Source organism: Leucopleurus acutus (assembly GCF_964270905.1).
Source record: "Leucopleurus acutus genome assembly, chromosome: 2".
Lineage (NCBI taxonomy): Eukaryota > Metazoa > Chordata > Mammalia > Artiodactyla > Delphinidae > Leucopleurus > Leucopleurus acutus.
Window position 1 is genome coordinate 140,074,345 of NC_139143.1, and position 24,169 is coordinate 140,098,513.

The 24,169-nt window shown below is 35.0% G+C and overlaps 1 protein-coding gene and 1 pseudogene across 6 annotated transcripts in view; one reads left to right on the plus strand and one right to left on the minus strand.

Moving 5' to 3' along the window:
- DOCK7 (dedicator of cytokinesis 7) overlaps positions 1-24,169 on the plus strand; it is a 210,501-nt gene that overhangs the window by 35,499 nt on the left and 150,833 nt on the right. For 3 of the 5 annotated variants that reach the window (XM_082834071.1, XM_082834067.1, XM_082834070.1), the window contains exons 5-12: positions 3,034-3,163; positions 3,298-3,510; positions 3,827-3,912; positions 4,486-4,552; positions 5,481-5,630; positions 13,627-13,707; positions 15,783-15,948; positions 20,272-20,414. In XM_082834071.1, coding sequence (XP_082690197.1) covers positions 3,034-3,163; positions 3,298-3,510; positions 3,827-3,912; positions 4,486-4,552; positions 5,481-5,630; positions 13,627-13,707; positions 15,783-15,948; positions 20,272-20,414 — 1,036 coding nt within the window. Of the gene's footprint in view, positions 1-3,033; positions 3,164-3,297; positions 3,511-3,826; positions 3,913-4,485; positions 4,553-5,480; positions 5,631-13,369; positions 13,708-15,769; positions 15,949-20,271; positions 20,415-24,169 lie in introns of those variants that run through there. The other 2 variants (XM_082834068.1, XM_082834069.1) reach the window with 2 other exon arrangements.
- Positions 9,028-9,806, minus strand: LOC309958316 (small ribosomal subunit protein eS26-like; annotated as a pseudogene). Its single transcript has one exon. The product of its transcript is annotated as a small ribosomal subunit protein eS26-like (transcript).

The following is a 24,169-nucleotide window of genomic DNA, read 5'->3' on the forward strand; positions in this document are numbered from 1 at the left end:
TTAAGAGGACTAATTATAGGGGCTTGAGCTCATACAATAGTGCCTGGGGTGGGCATACCTTGGAATAAGAAGGAGCCCTCATACCCAGAAGACTGGCAGACTCTGCCTGGAAGCATGAGGTGCCTCTTCTCCACAGCCGCTGGATATGTGCTTGGCTAAGCAGATACAGTATTTTCAGACAGATATGGGCTTACAAATTAAAAAATGAGCATTAGAACCTAGATTTGCCAACCATTTGATTAAAACCAGTGCACTTGAAAGAGAATTATTAAACTACAAATAAAAGAACTTACAATTTAGGAAATAGTTAACAGAACACACATCAAGACCCATACGTGTAACTAATATCCTCAAAGAGATGTGAAAACGTTATGGTAACCATATAAAAAATCAACTGGTTATCTTTGGAAGTGAAAATTTTGTTCAGTGAAAAAAATGTTTAAAACTCAGCAGATGGGTTTAATGGCAGAGCAGATGTGACTGAAAAGTGGAATAGTAAGTTATAAGATGAAACCAAAAAATTTTTCCATAATTCAGCACAGAAGGGTAAAAGGATAGAAAGTACTTTATTCATGCAAGACATACTTACTGAGAGGCTAGTATGTGCCAGGCACTATACTAAGCAGTGATGATACAGCAGTCAACAAAACTAACTCCGTGCCCTCATGGAGCTTATGTTCTACTTGGGGTTGAGGGCAATAGACATTAAACAAACACAGATAAATATATAATAGTTGGGAAGAATAGAGGGAAGTCTTGTAGAGAAAAAAAGTAGGATGGGGGGATAGGGAGAGCCAAGAAGAGGTGATTCCACTTTGTGAATAACTAATCGGAAGAGGCCTTTCTGATAAGATGAATTTGAGCGAAGACACGAAGGAAGTTAAGGAGTAAGCCCTTTGGATATCTGGGGGAAGAGTGTATTAGGCAGAGACAAGAGCAGTATACGCAAAGGCTCCATATTGGAAGCATGCTGGGAATGTTCAAGGAATAGCAGAGAGGTCAGTGTGGCTGGAACAGAATAAGTGAGGGAGAGAATGCCAAGATACAGAGTCGTAGAAATGGTGTTGGATGGGTAATCATGTAGAGCCTTATCATAGCAACTGATTACAGGAACAGAATGATAATATAGAAAAGAGTATTGATCATGAATCATGTCATTCTTCTCAGCTCTCTTGAATTTCATACTATCAGTTTTTTAGGACATAAAGGAGGAAGAATGCAACAGTATTCTGGTTTATTAGAGTAGCTTAGATATCTAGTTTCTCAATTAAGGCACTTTTTTCACATTATCTCATTTTTATTAAAAAATACAAAAACTATAAGTATGTATATACTTATGTATATGTATATACTTATGATTATACATACGCCCAGGAAAAGATCCAGTTAGTTAAATACTAGGAGTTCAACACTGATACTCTGAGTAGTAGAAATATAATGATTGTATTTTTACAAGTCTGTATTTTTAAATTTTCAACAATGAGCATGGATTGATTCTGTAATAATAAAATGTTATTTAAAAAAAAACCCTTTTTCATATAAAAAAGCAACAGTGTATTCTGTCCTTTAAGGAAAATACAAATGTTTCCCTTGAGGAAAAAAGGTACAAAGACTAGAAAACAGTTTAGTATCTTTCAAAAATATCTGGTAATGGTTTTTTGCTGCAAAGTTTTGTCTATTTGCCTTTAGTCAACATTGTGTAAAGAGTTAAACAGACCTGTGTTTGAATTCAAACTTTGTCACTTTACAGGCATTTTTACACAAATTAAGGCACTTTAAACATTTCATGAGAGATTAAAATATCTGCTTCTGAGTAATATCTTTCATGTTACTATACTGCATATTTTTATTTTAGTTACTCCAGAGAAAAATGCTTTCTTTTATTTTGTGATTATACTATGATGTGAGCATCATGTAGCTGCTATTTCAGTACCTTTCGCAGCAAGACATGTGAATAATTCATATTAAGTGTGATTCTTTACTATGTCATAAATTGACTGATAGAACCATATCATCCTCTGGTAATTATAATTGTTTATGCTCCAGTTAAAATTTCCCCCAGTTTGACTATATGAGGTGTGACACAGTAGTTGCTCTTTGATCATAGTGTCTCTAATATTCTTGGACATTGGGTTGTTAGGAAAGAAATATACATTAGTTTAAGAGTTGTTCTTAGCCTAATATATATATTATACAACAATACATGTTAATTAAGAATATATGTATACAGTGGTGTAGATCTTGCTATTCTTTCATTTTACAGGCTCTTTTTTTTTTTTTTTGGCTGTGTTCCGTCTTCGTTGCTGCGCACGGGCTTTCTCTAGTTGTGGCGAGTGGGGTCTACTCTTTGTTGTGGTGCGTGGGCTTCTCATTGCCGTGGCTTCTCTTGTTGCGGAGCACTGGCTCTAGGCGCATGGTCTTAGTTGCTCCGCAGCATGTGGGATCTTCCTGGACCAGGGATCGAACCCATGTCCCCTGCATTGGTGGGTGGATTCCTAACCACTGCGCCACCAGGGAAGTCCCTATTTTTTCATTTTAGAAGCCTGAAGCTTTAGGTTGTTTAAGATTTTTTATACATAATGAGATATAGCAAAATTTTTTTGGCTATTTGGAACTTTAAGCTTCAGTGCTTTATATATTTTTGCCTTTTAAAAATTTACATTGTTATGAATGCAGGATATATTTTCTGCTCTCTCATTTTATTCTTTAACCTGGCTTCCCATCCTTTCCTTTTACTGACCAATTCTCTGAATTGAAAGTACAACTTAAATTATATCCACATGATTGTCATGAAAAGGAAGGACAATATGATTTACCTCTGGAAACTCATAAATGCTCTCTAGTTGGATTAAAGGAACTCTGGATGGAAGTTTTCTTAAACCTCTGATTAAATGTTAAATACACTCAAAACTGCCAGAATATATTCTTATTATGTAAAGAAATAATGCAGAGAACAGTTGGCTTATTACTTAATGATGATGAAAAAGTGAAAAATTTTCAAAAATTGATATTTCCTTATTTTATTTTGAATAGATATCATAAACTGGGAACAAGATTTAATCCTAATACATTAGATAAACAGAAAGAAAGGCAAAAAGGTTTGCCAAAACAGGTCTTTGAATCCGATGAAGCTCCAGATGGCAACAACTACCAGGATGAACAAGTAATACTTTTATTTTTAAATGACTATAAGAAGTTATTTTAATATAGTTTTTTATTCATTGATTAATATTTTTTAAATTAATATTAATTATTAATTAATTAAACATTAATTAATATTAATGTTTTACATTACAGGATGATCTTAAAAGACGTTCAATGTCAATAGATGATACTCCAAGGGGTAGCTGGGCCTGCAGTATTTTTGACTTGAAAAATTCACTTCCTGATGCTTTGCTTCCCAATTTACTTGATCGAACTCCAAATGAAGAAATAGACCGTCAGAATGATGACCAAAGGAAAGCAAACCGTCATAAGGAACTCTTTGCCTTGCATCCATCACCAGATGAGGTATAGATAATTTGGATATAAAGAAGCAAATGATTATTAAGATAGATGTTTGGAGAGTATGAATTGTATGTAGCATTATGATAATGTAGGGAATAAACCTTAATTGAAACATAGTTATGCTTTTTGTAAATGAAATATAGTTGAGCACACTTATGATGTAATGACTCCTGTTTGAGGATAAATAGGCCATTCTTTTCTGTGTTCCCTTGTGAAGACTAAAAGTAGTAGATTAATAAAATAAGTTCTTAAAAAATAAATTGTAAAGGGTTGACATATGGTAAGCATGTTCATTTTGGTGTTGCTTGTCAATTTGTAGGAAGAACCAATAGAACGACTTAGTGTTCCTGAGGTGCCCAAAGAACATTTTGGTCAAAGACTTCTTGTAAAATGTTTATCACTCAAGTGAGTATTTATTTTGTTTACTATGTAACTTTTATTTTCTGGAGTAATATTTTGAATACAAGTGTAACAAAATCCTGGTAGATTTTATACTTGTGTTTGTGTCCTTTTGAAAAGTAATGTTCTGTACATAGTTTTAAATTCTACTAAACATTTCATCCTGCCTATGAAGCTGAGCTTGAGAGCATTTTTGGCTAGGTGAAGATGACTCTGCCTCAGTTACATAACTAGTCTTAAAACTTGAAAAAACATTCACTGAAATCTGTAGTATTTATCAGACACTGTTCTTGGCTTGAGGAATATAAAGACAAAGTATCTTTTTCCTTAGAGATGATTTTATATTTGTTACATGTTAGGCTTTGTTTTTTCTTAAGATTTTGAAGTATGTAGTAATGGTTGATTTAGACTGTGAAAGGTATACGTGGAGAAGTGTGTTTCAGGAAGAGGGGCAGTATAGATGGTGTAGCACAGATGTAGAAAAGTACAAGGTATTGAGAGAATTTATTTTTGGAATGAGAATTTCTCTTGAACTATGAACTTTATTTTTAAACTGCTTCATCCTTTTCCTTCTTAAAGGTTTGAGATTGAAATTGAACCCATTTTTGCAAGTTTGGCTTTATATGATGTGAAGGAAAAGAAAAAGGTAAGGTTATATAATTTGAACCTAGTCTTTTGTCACAATCATAGGTTCAGAAACCTGTTTTTAAGTGTTTTATAAGATAAATAATGACTTTTTGAGAATATTATTAAACATGGATTTTTTAAGAAGAAAGTAGAAATTTAAGACATAAAGTATTTTCTTACTATAAAATAGTTCAGTTGACCTAGTTTTTGTTTCATTGAAAGAGTTCCAAAAGCAAGTAGCAGAAGCAACTTTCTTTTAGTTTAATAAATAGAAAAAATACAAGAAAACCATTTTAGGCAACTGATGTATAAAGGATTACAATGATGGTGACAGTGAATTTTTGTTGGTGTAATTTTCAGATTTCACTAGCTAAAAGATCATTTATATATATTTCAAATATTCTTGTCTAAAGTAGTGCTCTTAGTTTTGCCATTATATCTTTATTACACTTAGGAGTTTTTCAGAGGGCTGTCTCATACAGCATTTCAGTATTCTAAGCCTAATGTGTAGAAGAAACTTAAAATGCCTTTAGTGACTTCTGCTGTCAACATATTATGGATTTCTATAGTGGAACTGTATTCCAGCAACTTTATTTGATTTAGCAGACTGTATTTGCTAAATCAAATCTTCTGAGATGTCATTCATGTGATTGTTTTAAAGACTCAGTTTGGGGTAATTCATCTCAATAATAATTTCTATGTATACTTTATTAGAATTTAAATTTCTAATTAAAGGAGCGTGAGATATGGTTCTTTAGAATATGTTTTTTGCATTATATTTTTTTTGCTTTGATATAGACATGTAAAGATCAGTCAGTGAAATATATGGTAAACTGTATGTTAGTATAATCGTCTAATATCTGTAATATTTTAAGACTGTGTATGATTTTTGTGAGTTTTTATAAAATACACAGGTTTTAAATTTAATATATGAATATGCTTTTTAGATTTCAGAAAACTTTTATTTTGACCTTAATTCTGAGCAGATGAAAGGATTATTACGTCCACATGTACCACCTGCTGCCATTACCACCCTGGCACGATCAGCTATTTTTTCTATCACTTATCCTTCCCAAGATGTTTTTCTTGTAATAAAGGTGAGAATAATGTTAAATATATTTGTTTATTTGTGTTGTGTCTGTATACTTGTGTCCCTATCAACATTGCAAGCTTTTTAAGGGTAAAGGTTTTATCTTTAACCTATTTTTTCATCTTAATATTTCTTAACACAATATTAGACTATACTGTAGGTGCTACCTAAATTTTTCTCGAGTGGGGAGCTTTATTAGGGTTCTCTGGAGAAATAGATCAGTAGGAGGGAGATACACACACACACACACACACACACACACACACACACACGCACGCACGCACAGAGAGAGAGAGAGAGAGAGAGAGAGATTGATTTTAAGGAAGTGGCTCATGTGATTGTGGGGGCTGACAGGTTTGAAATGTGTAGCGCAGGCTGGAAATCCAGGTAAGGGGTGGTGTTGTAGTCTTAAGTCAATTCCACAGGGCAGCAGACCAGAACTCAGGCAGGATTGCTGTGTTACAGTCTTGAGAATCCTTCTTTGAGAAACCTTAGTCTTTGTTCTTCAAGTCTTCAACTAACTGAATGAGTCCCACCCACATTATGGAGGGTAATCTGCTCTACTCAAAGTCTACTGATTTAAAAGTTAATCACCTCTAAAATATACCTTCATAGCAACATCTAGATTGGTGTTTGATAACCTAGCCATGTTGGCATATAAAATTAAGCATCATAGGAACTATACTATGATTTTATCACTCAGCTCCTAAATATATAAATACTAAAATCTAAATCATTGAGATCACAGAGCATTATGATTTGACTGTCAGCCAATTAAGAATAAGGATTACAGGGCCTCCCTGGTGGCGCAGTGGTTGAGAGTCCGCCTGCTGATGCAGGGGACACGGGTTCATACCCCAGTCCGGGAAGATCCCACATGCCGTGGAGTGGCTGGGCCCGTGAGCCATGGCCGCTGAGCCTGTGCGTCTGGAGCCTGTGCTCCACAATGGGAGAGGCCACAATAGTGAGAGGCCCGCGTACCACAAAAAAAAAAAAAAAAAGAAGAATAAGGATGACAGATTCTAAAATCTGAATATTACTAAGCCACTTAGTTTAGGGTAACTTAAGAATAATTTACCTTAACTTGAGAATAGCCTAAAATATATTCTTTAATCATTTTATCTGTATTTATATAAAATTATCATAAAAAGGTAATGAATTTTATAATAAGGTTATAAAGTGGATTGTCATGAAATGAATTTTATTTACCCACAGGAATAATGTCCTAATTTGTGGACAGATTTCTATGAATTCAGGTTAAAATAACTCTTAGTTACAATGAACAATCTTACAAGCAAAGATTTAGCAGCAGTGGTCTTCAGAAACTCACTTAAAAGTTCTAGATATTAATACAATTGATAAATGTGTATACACAGTTATTTTACATGGGAAAATAGTAAGTTTTCATAAAATAGAACATATCTGAGGGAATGAACTGGAAAGATAGAGATGGTGATTGGAATGCTGGCTGCTTAAAAATGAGACTGTTCATACCATATGGTCCCAATTGTGTAAAATATATACACACACACCTATACACACATAAATGGTTGTATATACATAGAAAAAAACTTTTACGTAATTTCAAAAATATATACAAGTTAAAGTGTTTTACAGACTTTAAAGAAAATGTATTTAGGAGGTTTTCTTAAATCATAGTCCAGCAGGATGTTTTTGTCTTTTGAGAGAAAAATCCCCTTGATCTGTGTATTAGTTAGTTATTGCTCTACAAGAACAAAAAGACAAAATCCCAGTGGCATACAACAATAAGCATTTTTTAGTTCATGCATCTGAGTTGTCTGTGTGGTCAGCCAATATAGGTTGAACTCTGTTAGGTAGTTGTGCTCCTTCCAAGTGTCTGTAGGTTGGCTGGGCGTCACTTGGTTTAGTTAGAGCTGTTCTTTGTATGTCTCTTTTCTGGCAGGCTAGACTGGCGTATTCTCATGGTGATTGCATAAGTGCCAGAGAGCAGACCCAGTTGCAGAGACACTTTTCTAGCATTTGGTCACATCACACCAGCTAACATTTTATTGGCCAAAACAGGTCACATGATAATACAAACTCTAGGAGTTGTGATATATACCTGACCTCTTTATTTGGAGGAATTGCAGTGTCATATAGCAGTGAGGGGGTAAAGGAAGGGTGAAGAGTCATAGGATATTTATATGTCAGCTTTGGTAGATGCTGCCATATTGGTTTCCAGAGTATCTGTGATAGTTGCATTCCCCACGAGGGGTGAATAAGAGTTTCAGTTAGTCACACTTACCAGTTTTTTAAAAAACTGACATATGAAATACCTATAATAAGACCTGTATAGTTTACAAATGTGGTGTAAACAGAGCGATGAACTCTTACTATGTATTTTTCTGTGTAATCATGACTAAGCTCAAGCCATACAGTATTTCCATCACCCCCTCACCCTGGAGAGTTCTTTTGTTTGTCTTTCTAGTGACTATCCCCTCTGTTCCACCAGATGACTAGTATTCCAACTTAAATCACCATTATTTAGCTTTTCCTCTTCTTGAATTTCATCTGAGCACAGTCATACAATATGTAGTCTTTTGTGCCTGGCTTGTTTCAACTCAATATAATTTCTGTGAGAATCCTCTATATTATGTACAGCAGCAGTTCTTTTATTTTTATCATCATGTTTTACTTCATTGTCTGATTATAGCACAGTTTATTTATCCTGCTTAGATGAATAGATAGACCATGGTAGACCATAGGGTTTTTTTTTCCCCCCTAAAGTATATCTGGTTTTCAGTTGGTTATTATGAATAAAGCTTCTATGTACATTCTTTAACAAGTCTTTTGGTACATGAGTATACATGTGTTTGCCACTCTGTGCTTGCTTTCTCACAGAATGTTATCCTTTGCTAAATCAAAGTTTATAGCTTACATGTTGTCTAATTTATCAACCTTTTTCTTTATGGCTATGGTATTTTGTGTTTTATGTATGAAATTTTTGCCTCCCTCAAATTCAAAAATATATTCTCTTAAGTGATCCCTGGTAAGAGTAATTGTTTCACCTTACACATATAGTTTGGAGTGAAGTTGAGATGAAGATTAATCCCCCCCACATATGGATAACCAAATGACCCAGCACTATTTATTGAAAAGACTGCTTTTTTCTCCTACTGCTTTTACAAAGTATTCCATGTCATAAATCAAGTGTTCATATGTATGAGATTTTTTTCCTAGAATCTTTTTTGGTTCAACTGGCCTGTTTGTCTTTAATTGGCACTAGTACCACACTGTTTTAATTATAGTAGTTTAGAGACTTCCCTGGTGGCGTAGTGGTTAAGAATCCGCCTGCCAATGCAGGAGACACAGGTTCGATCCCTGGTCCGGGAAGCTCCCACATGCCGCAGATCAACTAAGCCGGTGTACCACAACTACCGAGTCTTCACTCTAGTGCCCACGAGCCACAACTACTGAGCCCACGTGCCACAACAACTGAAGCTTGCACACCCTAGAGCCCACATGCCACAACTACTGAGCCTGTGTGCTGCAACTACTGAAGCCCATGCACCTAGAGCCCGTGCTCTGCAACAAGAGAAGCCACCACAGTGAGAAGCCTGTGCACCGCAACAAAGAGTAGCCCCTGCTCACCGCAATTAGAGAAAGCCTGCGCGCAGCAACGAAGACCCAAGTCAGCCAAAAAAAAAAAATCATTGTAGTTTATAAAAAACAGTATATTTTTTTCTAGCTTTATTCTTCACGATTGCCTTGGATGTTCCTTTTTCTTTTTCTTTTTTTTTTTAATAAAGTATGATTTCCATTTTATTGTCTTTTCAGAGAATAGTATTTCTTCAGTCTTTAAGGACTTAGCTCCTTACGTGGGCTTTGGTGGAAGTCGTGGGGCAGCACCTGCAGGTCTAAATCAGGGTGGAGGTGTTCGGTCCTTCTGGGCTTCCCGAGAAGTATTCCTGACTACCTTGCTGTGAATGGCACAACTCATGCAGTAATGTAGTTTCACACACAGCTTGGAAAGCACATAGGCATCGAAAACACTTGCTTCAGAAATGTCCCTGACGGCTTAGGCCTCTACTATGTTCTGAATGATGAGCTTCTTAATGGCCTTGTCCTTGCGCGAGCATCGGGCACAGTTGGTGTAGCAAACAGGCTACACGTGGCCGTGGCCCTTTTTGGCATGACCGTTGTTCCTTCTTTTCTTGGTCATCTTGGAAGTGAGGAGGTGAGAGAGGCTGGATGTTTTTGACCCTTTACATTTTTGTATAAAGTTTTGCTTGTCAGTCCCTCCGTGCTGCCGTAATGCAGGCACACTCTCTCTCAAGAAAGAACTTGTTGAGATGTTAACTGAGATTGCATTAAATATACTGATCAATTTGGAAAAGCTGACGTCTTTAAACTGTTGAGTTCTCAGGTCAATGAGCACAGTATGTTTTTAGGTCTTTTCTCCTATATCTTCCTGGTAATTTGATATTTTTGACCCTGTTCTAAATGTTATCATTTAAAATTTTTCATTTTAAATTATATACAGAATTTCTTTCATCACCGGTGTATAGAAATTCGGTTATCTTTTCTTTATAAATTTTTATTTATAGTTAGTAACATGCACAAGGTGTACACTTTCTTTAATTTTTACATACTTAACTCAGTTATGTAACCAACATCCAGATCAAGGTATAGAACATTACTCAACAGCCTTCTTTGGCCCCTTCCTACTATGCTGACTTATCACCATGGATTAGTTTAACCTCTTTTTCTTCATAGAAAAGGAATCATATATATTCTTGTGTCTGACATTCTAAAGAATTATATGATTCATCATTTTTGCATGTAGCAATAGTTGGTTGTTTTTCACCCTGCATAGTATCTTGTTATATGCATATCACAGTTTGGCCATTCTAATAGTCGATGGACATTGGGGTTATTTCTAGCTTTTGGCTAGATTGTAAGTAATGCTGCTGTAAACATTTTTTTTTTTTTTGTGGTATGCGGGCCTCTCACTGTTCTGGCCTCTCCCGTTGCGGAGCACAGGCTCCAGACGTGCAGGCTCAGCGGCCATGGCTCACGGGCCCAGCCGCTCCGCGGCATGTGGGATCTTCCTGGACCGGGGCACGAACTCGTGACCCCTGCATCGGCAGGCAGACTCTCAACCACTGCGCCACCAGGGAAGCCCTGTAAACGTTCTTATATATGATTTTTGCATTTCTATTGAGTATATAGGTAGATGTTGAATTACTGGATCATAGTGTATTTATAGCTTCAGTTTTAGTAGAAAGAACCAGTTTTCTGACATGGTTAGTCCAAGTTTCAGTCTCATCGGCAGTGCTTGAGAATTTTATTTGCTCCATTTCCTTCTTAACACTTGATATCATCAGGTTTTATTGTATTTTACATTTCAATTTCATTAATTTTATTTTATTATGTATTTTATTTCTGGTGTATTTGCAGGGGTATGTCAGTTTGGCTTTAATTTATAATTCCCTGATGTCTAAGAATTATTGGCCATTTGGATATTCTGTTTTGTGTAGTGCTTATTCAAATAGTAAGCTCATTTTTAGCTTGTTTGTATACATAAAAAGCACAAATTTTAAGTGTATAGGATACATAAGTTTTAAGTGAAAAAAATACAGTTGTGTAATCTTCATTTCATTGGATTGTTTTTATTTTATCAATTATTGTATTAATAATTTATTAATTTGTAAGAGCGCTTTATGTATCCTCCATTCACTAATTTGAAGTATCAACTTTATTATGTGCTAAATTCTTGCATATACTTCATTTGGTTTCTGGACTTTTATCCTATTTTATTTATATTTCTTTTCCTAAAACATTAAAAATTTTATAGGGGTAAAGTGAGACATTTTGGAGAAAAATGATAAGTAGAATTGTATTGGCCACTTAATATTTGTGAGTTGTCTTTTTTAATTGTAATTTTGTACTTTGATGTTATATTAAATGGAGATGACTTTTAAGACTGATTGCTTTTATTAATAGTTTTAATTGAGGTAAAATACACATAACATAAAATTTACCATCTTAATCGTTTTTATGTGTACAGTTCAGAATTAAGTATATTCAGATTATCATGCGAGCAATCTTTAGAAAATTTTGTCTTGCCAACAAAACCTTAACCTCTATACACATTAAGTAGCAGCTCTTCATTTCCCCTTCTCCCCAGCCCCTGCCAACCAGCATTTTGCTTTTTGTTTCTATGAATTTGTCTATTCTAGATACCTCATTTGAATGGAATAATACAGTATTTGTCTTTTTGTGACAGGCTTATTTCCCTTGGTGTAATGTCTTCAAGGTTCATCCAGGTCGTAGCATGTTTCAGAATTTTCTTCCTTTTAAGGCTGAATAATATTCCATGTGTATGTGTATACTCATGTTTTGTTTACTCATTTTTTGATGGACACTTGAATTGCCTCTACCTTTTGGCTATTGTGAATAATGCTGCTATGAACATGGGTGTGTGAATATCTGTTTGAGTCCCTGCTTTCAATTCTATTGAATATATACCCAGAAATAGGTTTTCTGAATCACATGATAATTCTATTTTTAACTTTTTGAGGAACCTCTGTACTGTCTTCTACAGCAGATTACGATTTTACACCATAAAAAGCACACAGGGGTTCCAGTTTTCCATATCCTTGCCAATGCTTGTTATTTGTTTGTTTGTTTATTTAATTGTGGCCATCCTGATGGGTGTAAGGTGATATCTCATTGTGGTTTTGATTTGCATTTCCCTAATGATTAGTGATGTTGAGTGTCTTTTTATATGCTTCTTAGACGTTTGTATGGCTTCTTTGGAGAAATGTCTATTCAAGTTCTTTGCCCATTTAAAAATCAGATTATTTGTTGTTTTGTTGTTGAGTTGTAGGATTTCTTTATCTGATTTGGATATGAACTCCTTATCAGTTATATGATTTGCAAATATTTTCTCTCATTCTGTGGGTTGCCTTTCACCCTGTTGATTGTGTTCTGTCATATACAAAAGTTTTAAATTTTGATGTAATCCAATTTAACTATTTTTACTTTTGTTGCCTTTGCTTTTTTTTGTGTCAAATCCAAGAATACATTACCAAATCCAATCACAGGAAGCTTTTCCTTTATTTTTTCTTCTAAGAGTTTAATAATTTTAGATTTATGTTTAGGTGTTTGATCCATTTTGAGTTAATTTTTGTATATAATATAATGTAAGGGCTCAACTTTATTCTTTTGCATTTGGATATTCAGGTTTCTTTTAATATCATTTGTTGAAAAAACTGTTCTTTCCCCATTGAATAGTCTTGGCACCCTTGTAGAAAATCTAACTATTTATAGTTTTCAGATTACAGATCTTTCACCTTTTTGGTTAATTCCTCAGTATTTTATTCTTTTTGATATTATTGTAAATGGAATTTTTTTCTTAATTTCCTTTTTGAATTGCTCATTGCTCGGGTATAGAAATGCAACTGATTTTTTGTGCGTTGATTTTGTATCCTGCAACTCTGCTGAATTTATTAGTTCTAACAAGTTTTTGTGTGTGTGTGTGTGTGGAATATTAGAGTTTTCTATATAAGAGATCATGTTGTCTGTGAATAGAGATAATTTAACTTCTTCCTTTTCAATTTGGATGTTTTTGTTTCTTTGTGTTGTCAAATTGCTCTGGCTCAGACTTCCAGTACTTTGTTGAATAGAATTGGCAAAAGTGAACATCCTTATCCTGTTCCTCATTCTAGAGGAAAAGCTTTTGGTTTTTCAGCATTGAATATGATGTTAAATGTGGACTTTTCATATATGGTCTTTATTATATTGAGGTAGCTTTCTTCTTTTCTAAGTTCATTGAGTTTTTCTATCATGAAAGGGTGTTGAATTGTCCAGTTCTTTTTCCTGCATCAGTTAAGATGGTCATGTGTTTATTTTCTGTTATTTTGTTAATGTGGTGTATTATGTTGATTGATTTTTGTATTTTGAACCATCCTTACATTCCAGGCTGATTGCTTTTATTTTTAAGCTTAATTAATCTTTACTCTTTTTGTCTTTGACAGCTAGAAAAAGTGCTACAGCAAGGGGACATTGGAGAGTGTGCAGAACCATATATGATTTTCAAAGAAGCAGATGCCACCAAGGTAGAATGTCATGCCTCTTATTTCTGCCACTTTCATAGTCATTAGCAGTCACTTTCCATTCTCCTCAGATCCCCAAACCCAACCCTAAACAACCTCTAATCTCTGAAATTATAACTTGGGAGAATACTATACAGAGCATATTAAAGAATTTTACTACTAGTTCATTTTTTTCTCTTGGCCTACCCATTTTCTTTATTTCCTTCAGTACCTAGCTTGAGTCATGTGCTATGCTATTCTTTAAAATCTCCCTCACCCCAAGCTAATGGATTCCTAAAGAATCAAATTAGTTCAGTTTAATTCCTAAATAATAAAAAATTTCCTGTGTTTGCAAAATAGTGATTTTGATGGAACTTTTTCTAGCAAAGCAGTAGTATTCTGGGCCTCTGTCTAGCTGCAGATAATTAGCCATCAGATTAGCCATCAGATAACTAATTTCTAGAATTTGGATAAACTTATAAAGCAAAAATAATAGGTGAACAATCGGTACCAAATTCCAGATACCCTGAGTTAGTTATAAGAATAACAGGTGAGGACTTCCCTGGTGGCGCAGTGGTTAAGAATCCGCCTGCCAATGCAGGGGACACGGGTTCGAGCCCTGGTCTGGGAAGATCCTACATGCTGTGGAGCAGCTAAGCCCACGTGCCACGACTACTGAGCCTGTGCTCTAGAGCCTGCGAGCCTCAACTACTGAGCCTGCGTGCTGCAACTACTGAAGCCCGTGCGCCTAGAGCCCGTGCTCTGCAACAAGAGAAGCCACTGCACCACAACGAAGAGTAGTCCCCGCTCGCCGCAACTAGAGAAAGCCTGTGCGCAGCAACAAAGACCCAATGCAGCCAAAAAAAAAAAAAAAGCATAGCAGGTGATTTTTGGATCTTTGAACACATGATTTAATATGTCAAACAGCCAGAAGAGGTGTGCTTGAGGAGTACTGAACAAATCACCACAATGTAGAAAATGTTTTGCTTTTTATTTTTCTGAGATTTGGAACAAGAATTGAGCGTTTTCTGCTAACATGGGTACATCTGAGCACATGATATTCTCTGATTCCTGGATATCTGGTTGAAATTAGGGTTAAACTATTCTGGCTTTCCCCAGGTCGTCATTTTACAAATTAAATTGCTCTGTTATATGAAGTTCATAGGTGTATAATTGCAGCTTATTTCACTCTTCTCTTACATATTCACATGCTTGATAAGGGTCCTTAATTCTCTTTAAGTACTCTTAAAGCAAGAACCTATTTTGAAGGTATAATAGATATAGCAGTAAACAGCCCTACCATTTAGCTATTTCTTCATCTTTTCTCAGTCCTGAGTCCTAAGGTAGGACACTGCCATTTGAGTATACCTTACCAATATCCTATATGGAAATAGTATGTGAGAGATTTTAGTGTAGGTTTTCACCCTTGGACCATTGGTTGGCTATTGCAGGCCACCTTAGTGTTTGTTTCAAGGATAGCCTAAAAGTTGAGCCAGCCTCAGGATGTCTTCCAGATAAGCACGTGCTATTTGGATCATTGGTCTTTTTCCAGGGTTTAGTCCTCTTGTCATACTTTTTTTGTTTGCTTCTTTTATTACAGCTCTGGGCTTATTTATTGTTGGTTTATTTGTGACCCCCCAGTCCCACCTCATAGTTGTCATAAGTTAGTGATTATGTCAGAATGGCCCAACTGCTTCCATCTTTTTTAGAAAAATAAAATTTAATAAGTCATAACCTAGAATATTTTGTGGTTGGCAGTTCGTGTCTAGAACCTGTTGTCTAGGTTATGTTTCCTTTCATAAAATAGTACTTTCAGTACATAAACATGTTTGACTCTTGCTGTCCTTTCTTTTCTCCCAACATAAGATCATCACAAACAGAAATTTTAAAGACTTTCACATACATTTGTAGAACTGGTTGAGGTTGCTTAGTAAAGATAATATACTGTTAATTGATCTCTGAAAGGTACAGATTGTTTTTCCATCTTTGCTGAGAATTGAGAATTCTTAACCTTTATATTTTCCTTTATATATTATGAAATAGCCTTTAATTCATTTCTTTGAACGTAATCATATAATGTATAAAGTTTTGTTTTGCAGAATAAGGAAAAATTGGAGAAGCTGAAAAGTCAAGCTGATCAGTTTTGCCAAAGACTTGGGAAGTATCGCATGCCTTTTGCTTGGACTGCAATCCATTTAATGAATATTGTTAGCAGTGCTGGGAGTTTGGAAAGAGATTCTACAGAGGTAGAAATAAGCACTGGAGGTGAGAATGTTTTATATAAAATATTTCTACATGTATAATTCTTTTCTTTTTCTTATATAGTCTTGTTTTATTTGTAAGCTTTGCAATGTAGTGAGACATTAAAAGGGTTTTCTTTTTTTCCTTTAACGGGTTTATTGAGATGTAATTCACATACGTACAGTTTGCCCATTTAAGATGTATAATTCAATGTTTTTTGTTATATTCGTAAGGTTCAGCGAATGTCACCACAATCTAATTTTGGAACTTTCATACTCCTTAGTGGTCACGCTTCTCCTCAAGTCCCCAAACCTAACCAAACTGTAATTTATTTAGTCTGTATGGATTTGTCTATGCCGGACATTTCATATTAATAGAATTATACAATGTGTAATCTTTTGTGAGTAGCTTCTTTCACTTAGCATAATGTTTGAAAGGTTCACACATGTTGTTACATCTGGGTATATAGTCCATTTTGAGTTAATTTTTGTACATGGTAAGAGGTAAGGGTCCAACTTCATTCTTTTTATGTAGATATCTAGTTGTCCCAACACCATTTGTTGAAAAGGCTATTCTTTCCCTATTGAATGGTCTTGGCACTCTTGTTGAAAATCAAATTGACCGTCGATATATGGTTTTATTTCTGGACTCTCAGTTCTGTTCCATTGATATATATGCTTATGCTAGTACTATACTATCTTTATTATTTTAGCTTTGCAGTAAGTTTTGAAATTGGGAATAGTGGGTCCTCCAATTTTTTTCAAGATTATTTTGACTATTTTGAGCTCTTGCATTTTCATAAGAAGTTTAGGGTCAGGTGATAATTTCTGCACAAAGGCAGCTGGAATTTTGATAGGAATTACATTGATTTGGTAGATCAATTTGTGGAGTGTTGCCCTCATAACAATATTAAGTCTTCCAATCCGTGGAATGTTTTTCCATTTATTTAGATCTTAAAAATTTATTTAAACAATCTTTTGTAGTTTTCAGTGTACAAGTCTTGCCCCTCTCTTGTTAAATGTGCATCCCAGTATTTTATTGGTTTTTGATGCTATTTTAAATGGATTGTTTTCTTAATTTCATTTTCCTAATGTTCATTTTTAGTGATAGAATACAATTGGCTTCTGAATATTGATCTTGTACTTTGAAACCTTTTTGAATGTGTTTATTAATTCTAATTTTTTTTTCTTTTCTGGATTCTTTAGGATTTTCCATGTATAAGATCATGTCATCTGCAAATGAAAATAGGTTTACTTTTTTTTTTCCCCATCTGGATGTCTTTATTTATTTTTCTTTTCTAATTATCTTGACTAGAACCTCCTGTACAGTATTAAAAAAAATGGCAAGAGTGGATATCCTCATCTTGTTCCTGACCTTAGGGGGAAGGCATTCAGTCTTTCACTATCAAGTATGATGTTTGCTATAGGTTTTTCATAGATGTAATGTAGTAGTTTGAGGAAGTTCCCTTCTATTTCTAACTTTTTGAGTGGTTTTGTCATGGAAGGATATTGGATTTTGTAAAATGCATTCTTTGAGTTTACTGAGATGATTTGTATGGTTTTTTGCCCTGTAGTCTTTTAGTATGCTGTATTGCATTAATTGATTGGTTTTGGATGTTAAACTAATCTTACACTTCTGGGAGAAGTCTCACTTGGTCATGGTATATAATTTTTTTTTATGTGTTGTTAGTCTGTTTCCTAGTATTTTGTTTAGTATTTTTTGCTTCTATATTCCTAAGGGATGTTGGTCTGTAGTTTTTCTTCCTTGTAATATCTCTGTCTGGTATTGGTATCAGGGTAATACTGGCCTCATTGAAAATGAGTTGTGATTTTTTCCTTCTGGTTTTTGGAAGAATTTGTAAACAATTGGTATTAATTTTTCATTGAAAGTTTGGAAGAATTCACTAGTGAAGCCACCTTGGCTTGGTCTTTTCTTTGTGGTAAGTATTTTCATTACTAATTATATCTCTTGTTATACATCTATTCATATTTTCTCTCTCATCTTGAGTCAGTTTCAGTACTGTGTATCTTTCTAGAAATGTGTTCATTTCATCTAAATTATCTAATTGTTATCTAACTGTTGACTTACAGTTATTCATAGTATTGTAGTATAATCCTTTTTCTCTCTAAGGTCTGCTGTAGTGATGATTTTAGTAATTTGAGTCCTGTCTATGTATTTGTTTTTTAATAAATTTATTTATTTTTGGCTGCATGGGGTCTTCGTTGCTGTGCAAGGGCTTTCTGTAGTTGTGGCAAGCAGGGGCTACTCTTTGTTGCAGTGTGCGGGCTTCTCATTGTGGTGACTTCTTTTGTTGTGGAGCACAGGCTCTAGGCACGCAGGCTTCAGTAGTTGTGGCATGCAGGCTCAGTAGTTGTGGCGCATGGGCTTAGTTGCTCCGCGGCATATGGGATCTTCCTGGACGAGGGCTTGAACCCGTATCCCCTGTATTGGCAGGTGGATTCTTAACCACTGCACCACCAGGGAAGTCCCCTGTCTATGTATTTTTTTCTTCATTAGTTTAACTAAAGTTTGAAAAATTTTATCTTTTTGAAGAATCAGTTTTTGGTTTCATTGATTATTTTTCTATTGTGTTCCTAGTTTCTATTTCATTTATTTCCACTTAGCTGTTGTCTTTTTTTGGTATTCTTTCTTTTTTTTTAACATCATTACTGGAGTATTGCTTTACAGTGGTGTGTTAGTTTCTGCTGTATAACAAAATGAATCAGCTGTATATCCCCATATCTCCTCCCTCTTGCATCTCCCTCCCACCCTCCCTATCCCACCCCTCTAGGTGGACACAAAGCACCGAGCTAATCTCCTTGTGCTATGCAGCTGCTTCCCACTAGCTATCTGTTTTACATTTGGTAGTGTATATATGTCCATGCCACTCTCTCACTTCGTCCCAGCTTACCCTTCCCCCTCCTTGTGTCCTCAAGTCCATTCTCTAAGTCTGTGTCTTTATTCCTGTCCTGCCCCTAGGTTCTTCAGAACCATTTTTTTGTTTTGTTTTGTTTTGGATTCCATATATATGTGTTAGCATACAGTACTTTTTTTTCTCTTTCTGACTTACTTCACTCTGTATGACAGACTCTAGATCCATCCACCTCACTACAAACTCAATTTCGTTTCTTTTTATGGCTGAGTAATATTCCATTGTATATATGTGCCACATCTTCTTTATCCATTCATCTGTTGATGGACACTTAGGTTGCTTCCATGTCCTAGCTATTGTAAATAGAGCTGCAATGAACATTGTGGTACATGACTCTTTTTGAATTATGGTTTTCTCAGGGTATTTGCCCAGTAGTGGGATTGCTGGATCATATGGTAATTCTATTTTCAGTTTTTCAAGGAACCTCCATAGTGACTGTATCAATTTACATTCCCTTGGTATCCTTTCTAATGCTTGCTTTGGGTTTAGTTTTCTCTTCTTTTTCTGGTTTCTTAAGATGTAAGCTTAAGTTACTGATTTGAGATCTTTCTTTTTTTGTAATATAAACATTCACAGCTATAAATTTCCCTCTGAGAACTTCTTTAGTGATATATCATATGTTTGGGGATTTTGCATTTTCCTATATCTTAAATGTTTTAAAATTTCCCTTGTTACCTCTTTGATCCATTGGTTATTCAGAAGTGTGCTGTTTAACTTCCACATGCTTATGAATTTCTCAAATTTTCTTCTGTTATTGATTTATAGCTTAATTCAATTGTTCTTGGAAAACATATTTTATATGATTTGAATCCCTTTGAATTTATTGTATTTTGTTCTATAGCTTATTATATAGTTTGTCTTGGAGAATTTCCTGTGTGTGCTTGAGAAGCATATGTATTCTGCTTTTGCTTAGTGGTGTATTCTGTAGATGCCTGTTAGGTCTAGCTTGTTTATAGTTTTGTTTGTTTTCTACAACATAGTTGCTCTATTGGTTTTGAATTATAGGGTTATCTTGCAAGGACTGTGAATGCAAGTTATCTTAAATTCTTTTTCAAACTCAAGTGCTAAGACTGAGGGGCCATTATATGGTGACCAAAATTTGCATTGTGTGCCTGTTTCCTAGTAAATACATGGTTCCTCTATAGCTGTTCTTCATAGCTCATATTGGGTTATATGCATAATCTTTGTGTGGTAGAGACTTATTTTACACTGGAGAAGTTTTTAAAGAGAACCCAAAGATTTAGGTTTAATGCTTCCTTACAGATCTCCCCAGAAGTGAAATTCTTCTGCTGTAATCAGTATTGCTGAGGGGATAATTTTCAACTTTAGTGGATATTTTCCTGTGTTTGCAAGACTGCTTTAAAACACATTTTAAATATTACGGAAATGAATATCTTACTTTTTTTCCTTGGTAGAACGAAAGGGGTCTTGGTCAGAGAGGAGGAATTCTAGTCTGGTTGGCAGAAGATCACTTGAAAGGACAACAAGTGGAGATGATTCTTGTAACTTGACCAGCTTTCGACCTGCTACTCTCACAGTGACAAATTTTTTTAAGCAGGTATTGTTCTGTCATGGAGGAATTCTAGGGGGCTATTCGTACTTAAATTTCTTGTGATTTCAGAAAAATCATAATTTTCCATTGCATTACATGTACATGTAGTAATTGATTGTGATTTTAACAAGTTAAAAAAATTAAGAATAAAAAATATAAGAAAAAATAATATTATAGCTGTTTTTTCATCATTATATTTATTTAAATGTTGGCATTGATTAGTAATGCTTCCAAATCAATCATCCACATCTGTATCCTATTTCTTAATTTTAATATTTTAACTTTTCTTAAGCGTTGATATTTTATGGATTTTCTTAGAGCAGGTGTGTGGTTACATCTGTCTTCCCCACTCAAGTTGTTTTTGACCTAACATACCACATTCATGGCATATAGAATAGAAATTTCAGGCACTAGTAGTGCATTTTTGTGCTAAAATTATTTTTATAGGTGAGTTTATAGGTCCAAAAAGTTCCTGATCAAAGATACTTTGTTCTTTGCAAGTATATTTCCTGTACTTGAGTCAAATCAGTAGTTTTCAAGTGCTGGTCATGATCCAATAATAGTGATGGAAATTTAGTAGATAACAACCAGCTTAAAAAAACCAAACAAACCAGTAGAATAGAAAAATAATAGTGCATTGCACTTAGTGAAGTTAAATATTGCTTCAGTAGGCTTTTTTCCCTCCAATTTTTGTGTGCGTGCATACCTGTCTATATGTGCATACATGGTGTATGTGCTACTGAATTTTGATGTAAAATGAATTTTATGCTCTGAATCAGGATCAGAAAATTTTGAAAGTCTGTCTAAAGTAACCAGAGGACCAGAACATTTTAAGGATGGAAGAAAATTTGTATTAGTGTGATAAACTGGAGAAGGGTACTATGCATGTATTTTGGATCAGATTAAAGGAAAATGCTAAGTATTGCCTCAGAATTCCTCCTTCTGTGGTGTTATTCTAAATAAGAGGAGAAAATCCTGGCCTAGTGACACCTTATAACTTGAGAGAGCAAGGTGTTTAGGGCAGGATATGTTATGATTTGACAGCTAGCTGTCTAGTGTAATGCTACAGTTATATATCAGAAGCATTTACAGACAGCTGCTCTGAGAGACTCAAATGGAAAATAAAGCAGGTGAGAAGGGTCTGAAGTGGTAAGGGTCTTTTTGTTATGGATAATACTGCAAGAAAGAATCTAGAAAAGGCCACAGTGTTACTTGGATGAGGTGATAGGCCACATTTAGCTATGGAAACAGGGCAGTGGATTTACTTGTTACAGTGACACAACCTTGTAGCTGTAACATTTCTCTCTCTCTCTTCATCTTCAGCTGGTATATCACTTCTGCCACTATTTCCACAGCTTTTTTTTTCTTCAGCATGTTTTATTATTGAACTAGTATTATAAACTTAAATCAATAAGTCATCCATCCACCCACCCGTTCATTCAACAAATTTTTTTTTTTTTTTTTTTTTTTTGCGGTAAGCGGGCCTCTCACTGCTGTGGCCTCTCCCGTCATGGAGCACAGGCTCCGGACGCGTAGGCTCAGTGGCCATGGCTCATGGGCCCAGCGGCTCCGCGGCATGTGGGATCTTCCCAGACCGGGGCACGAACCCATGTCCCCTGCATCGGCAGGCGGACTCCCAACCACTGTGCCACCAGGGAAGCCCTCAACAAATATTTTTTGAGCATTCATCATGTACTAAACACTGTTGGAGACTGGTAACTGGAAACTGGAACAAAGTGATTGTGAAAACTTAAAAAAGGATGATTGCTGGAAATATGGAGCAATGGAAAGCATTTACACTTGACTTTTGTACAGTTCCATAATTTTTTAACTATTAACATATATGATTTTTATAAGTATTTTTAAATAGCTAGGATATTATGCATCAGGCAAGTGCATATTAAGTAAAAAGCAGAGATTAAAATTTTAATAAAGTAGAATTCAAGGTACAATTTCTCCTAAATGAGATACAGAAGGCAGGTTATTTATTTACTTATTTATTTGTTTGTTTGTTTGTTTGGCTGTGCCGGGTCTTAGTTGTGGCATGCGGATCTTCCTTGCAGCATGCAGAATCTTTTGTTGTGATGCACAGGCTCTTTGTTGCGGTGCGAACTTCTCTCTAGTTGTGGTGCACGAGCTCTAGAACGTGTAGGCTCAGTAGTTGCGGCATCCGGACCTAGTTGCCCCATGGCATGTGGGATCCTAGTTCCCCAACTAGGGATTGAACCCTTGTCCCCTGCATTGGAAGGTGGATTCTTAACCACTGGACCACCAGGGAAGTCCCCAAGTTTTTTTTTTTTTTTAATGAGAGATTACTGTCCACGATTGAGATATAGTAATCAGGAGTGTTTATGTACAGATTTGAAATGTGTCAGGCCAAAATTCTTGGAAATACATAGAGATTTAAAAACAAAAATTAAATCCATACATTAGTTTTAAGGACATTTGTTCTATTTGTTGACATGTATAGAAGTTATCTGTTGCTTCAGGAGTACATAGCAGTACATGCAGTGTGGAGGGGTGAGTGTCAGCTAGGCTTATTCACATGTTTGGCTATTGACTAGGGTCAACTGATCTAGACTGACTTCTGCTGGGAAAACTGAAATGATTCAGACCATTTCCATGTGTCTCAGCTTCCACTCTTATACTCTAGCAGGCCAGCTTGGTCATGTTGTTATAGCAAGTGACAGAAGTTCCAGCGAGGGGGCAAGCTTACTTATGCAAATGCTTTTCAAGTCTCTGTATCATGTTTGCTTACTGATTAGAACAAGTCTCGTGGCCAAGCCCAGGGGAAAGAATTGTGTCCCACCCAACAAAAGGCATGGAAACAGACAGGGAGTAAAGAATGGAGGCCATTGATATAATCAGTTTAACAAGTGAAGTAGACAGAAATAATTGAATCTTGAGATAATCTGAATGTATTCTAAATAAGGACCATTTGAAGATCTGTATTCATTTCTGTACTCAAAAGGAGAGAATATGCTCTTTTAGTAACTGATGGAACATTTACAATAATTAATTGTATATTTAGGTCACTGAAAAAATCTTCTTGAAGTCAGATTCTCTAACTATAACTCAGTAAAACTAAAAACCATTTATAAAAGTATTGACAGAAATCTCCAACTACGTAGAAAATAAAAATTACTTTTTAAAATAATGGCATAAAAGAAGATCAGTTCTGTATCCTGTTTAGAATACAATTGTGAACAAATGAGATCTGGCTCAAGGTGAGCTCACAGTGATAAAGGAGGCTTAAATATGTTTATTACCAAATAGGATAAAAAGACAGTATATGAATTATGCATTAAAAATAATAAGATGTCAAATGCAGGAGGTTTGGATTAATAAAATGTAAAGACTTTTGAATAAAATCAATCTCTACCTATTTTAACTGTAAGAAAAAATATTACTTTAAATTGAGAATTCTTTGTTAATTGGACATGGTTTGGTTTTTTTGTCTCTTTTCCCCATTGATTGAGGTCTTTTTAGAGTTTTATTTCTGGTCTTATTATCAGGATAGTTGTCTTGTTTTTTTTGAGAGTAGTTTTTTGTTGTTACTTCTTTCTTTTCTTTTTCAAATGTAGCCAATGCTCTATATTTTGCATTTAAGAAATTTGGTGATATAAAGTTGAAAAGACAAATGAAAATTCAAGTGTAACAAATTTATGAGTGTCATATATATATATATATATATATATATATATATATATATATATATATATATACAAACACACACGTACATATATATGTGTTTTCTGTCT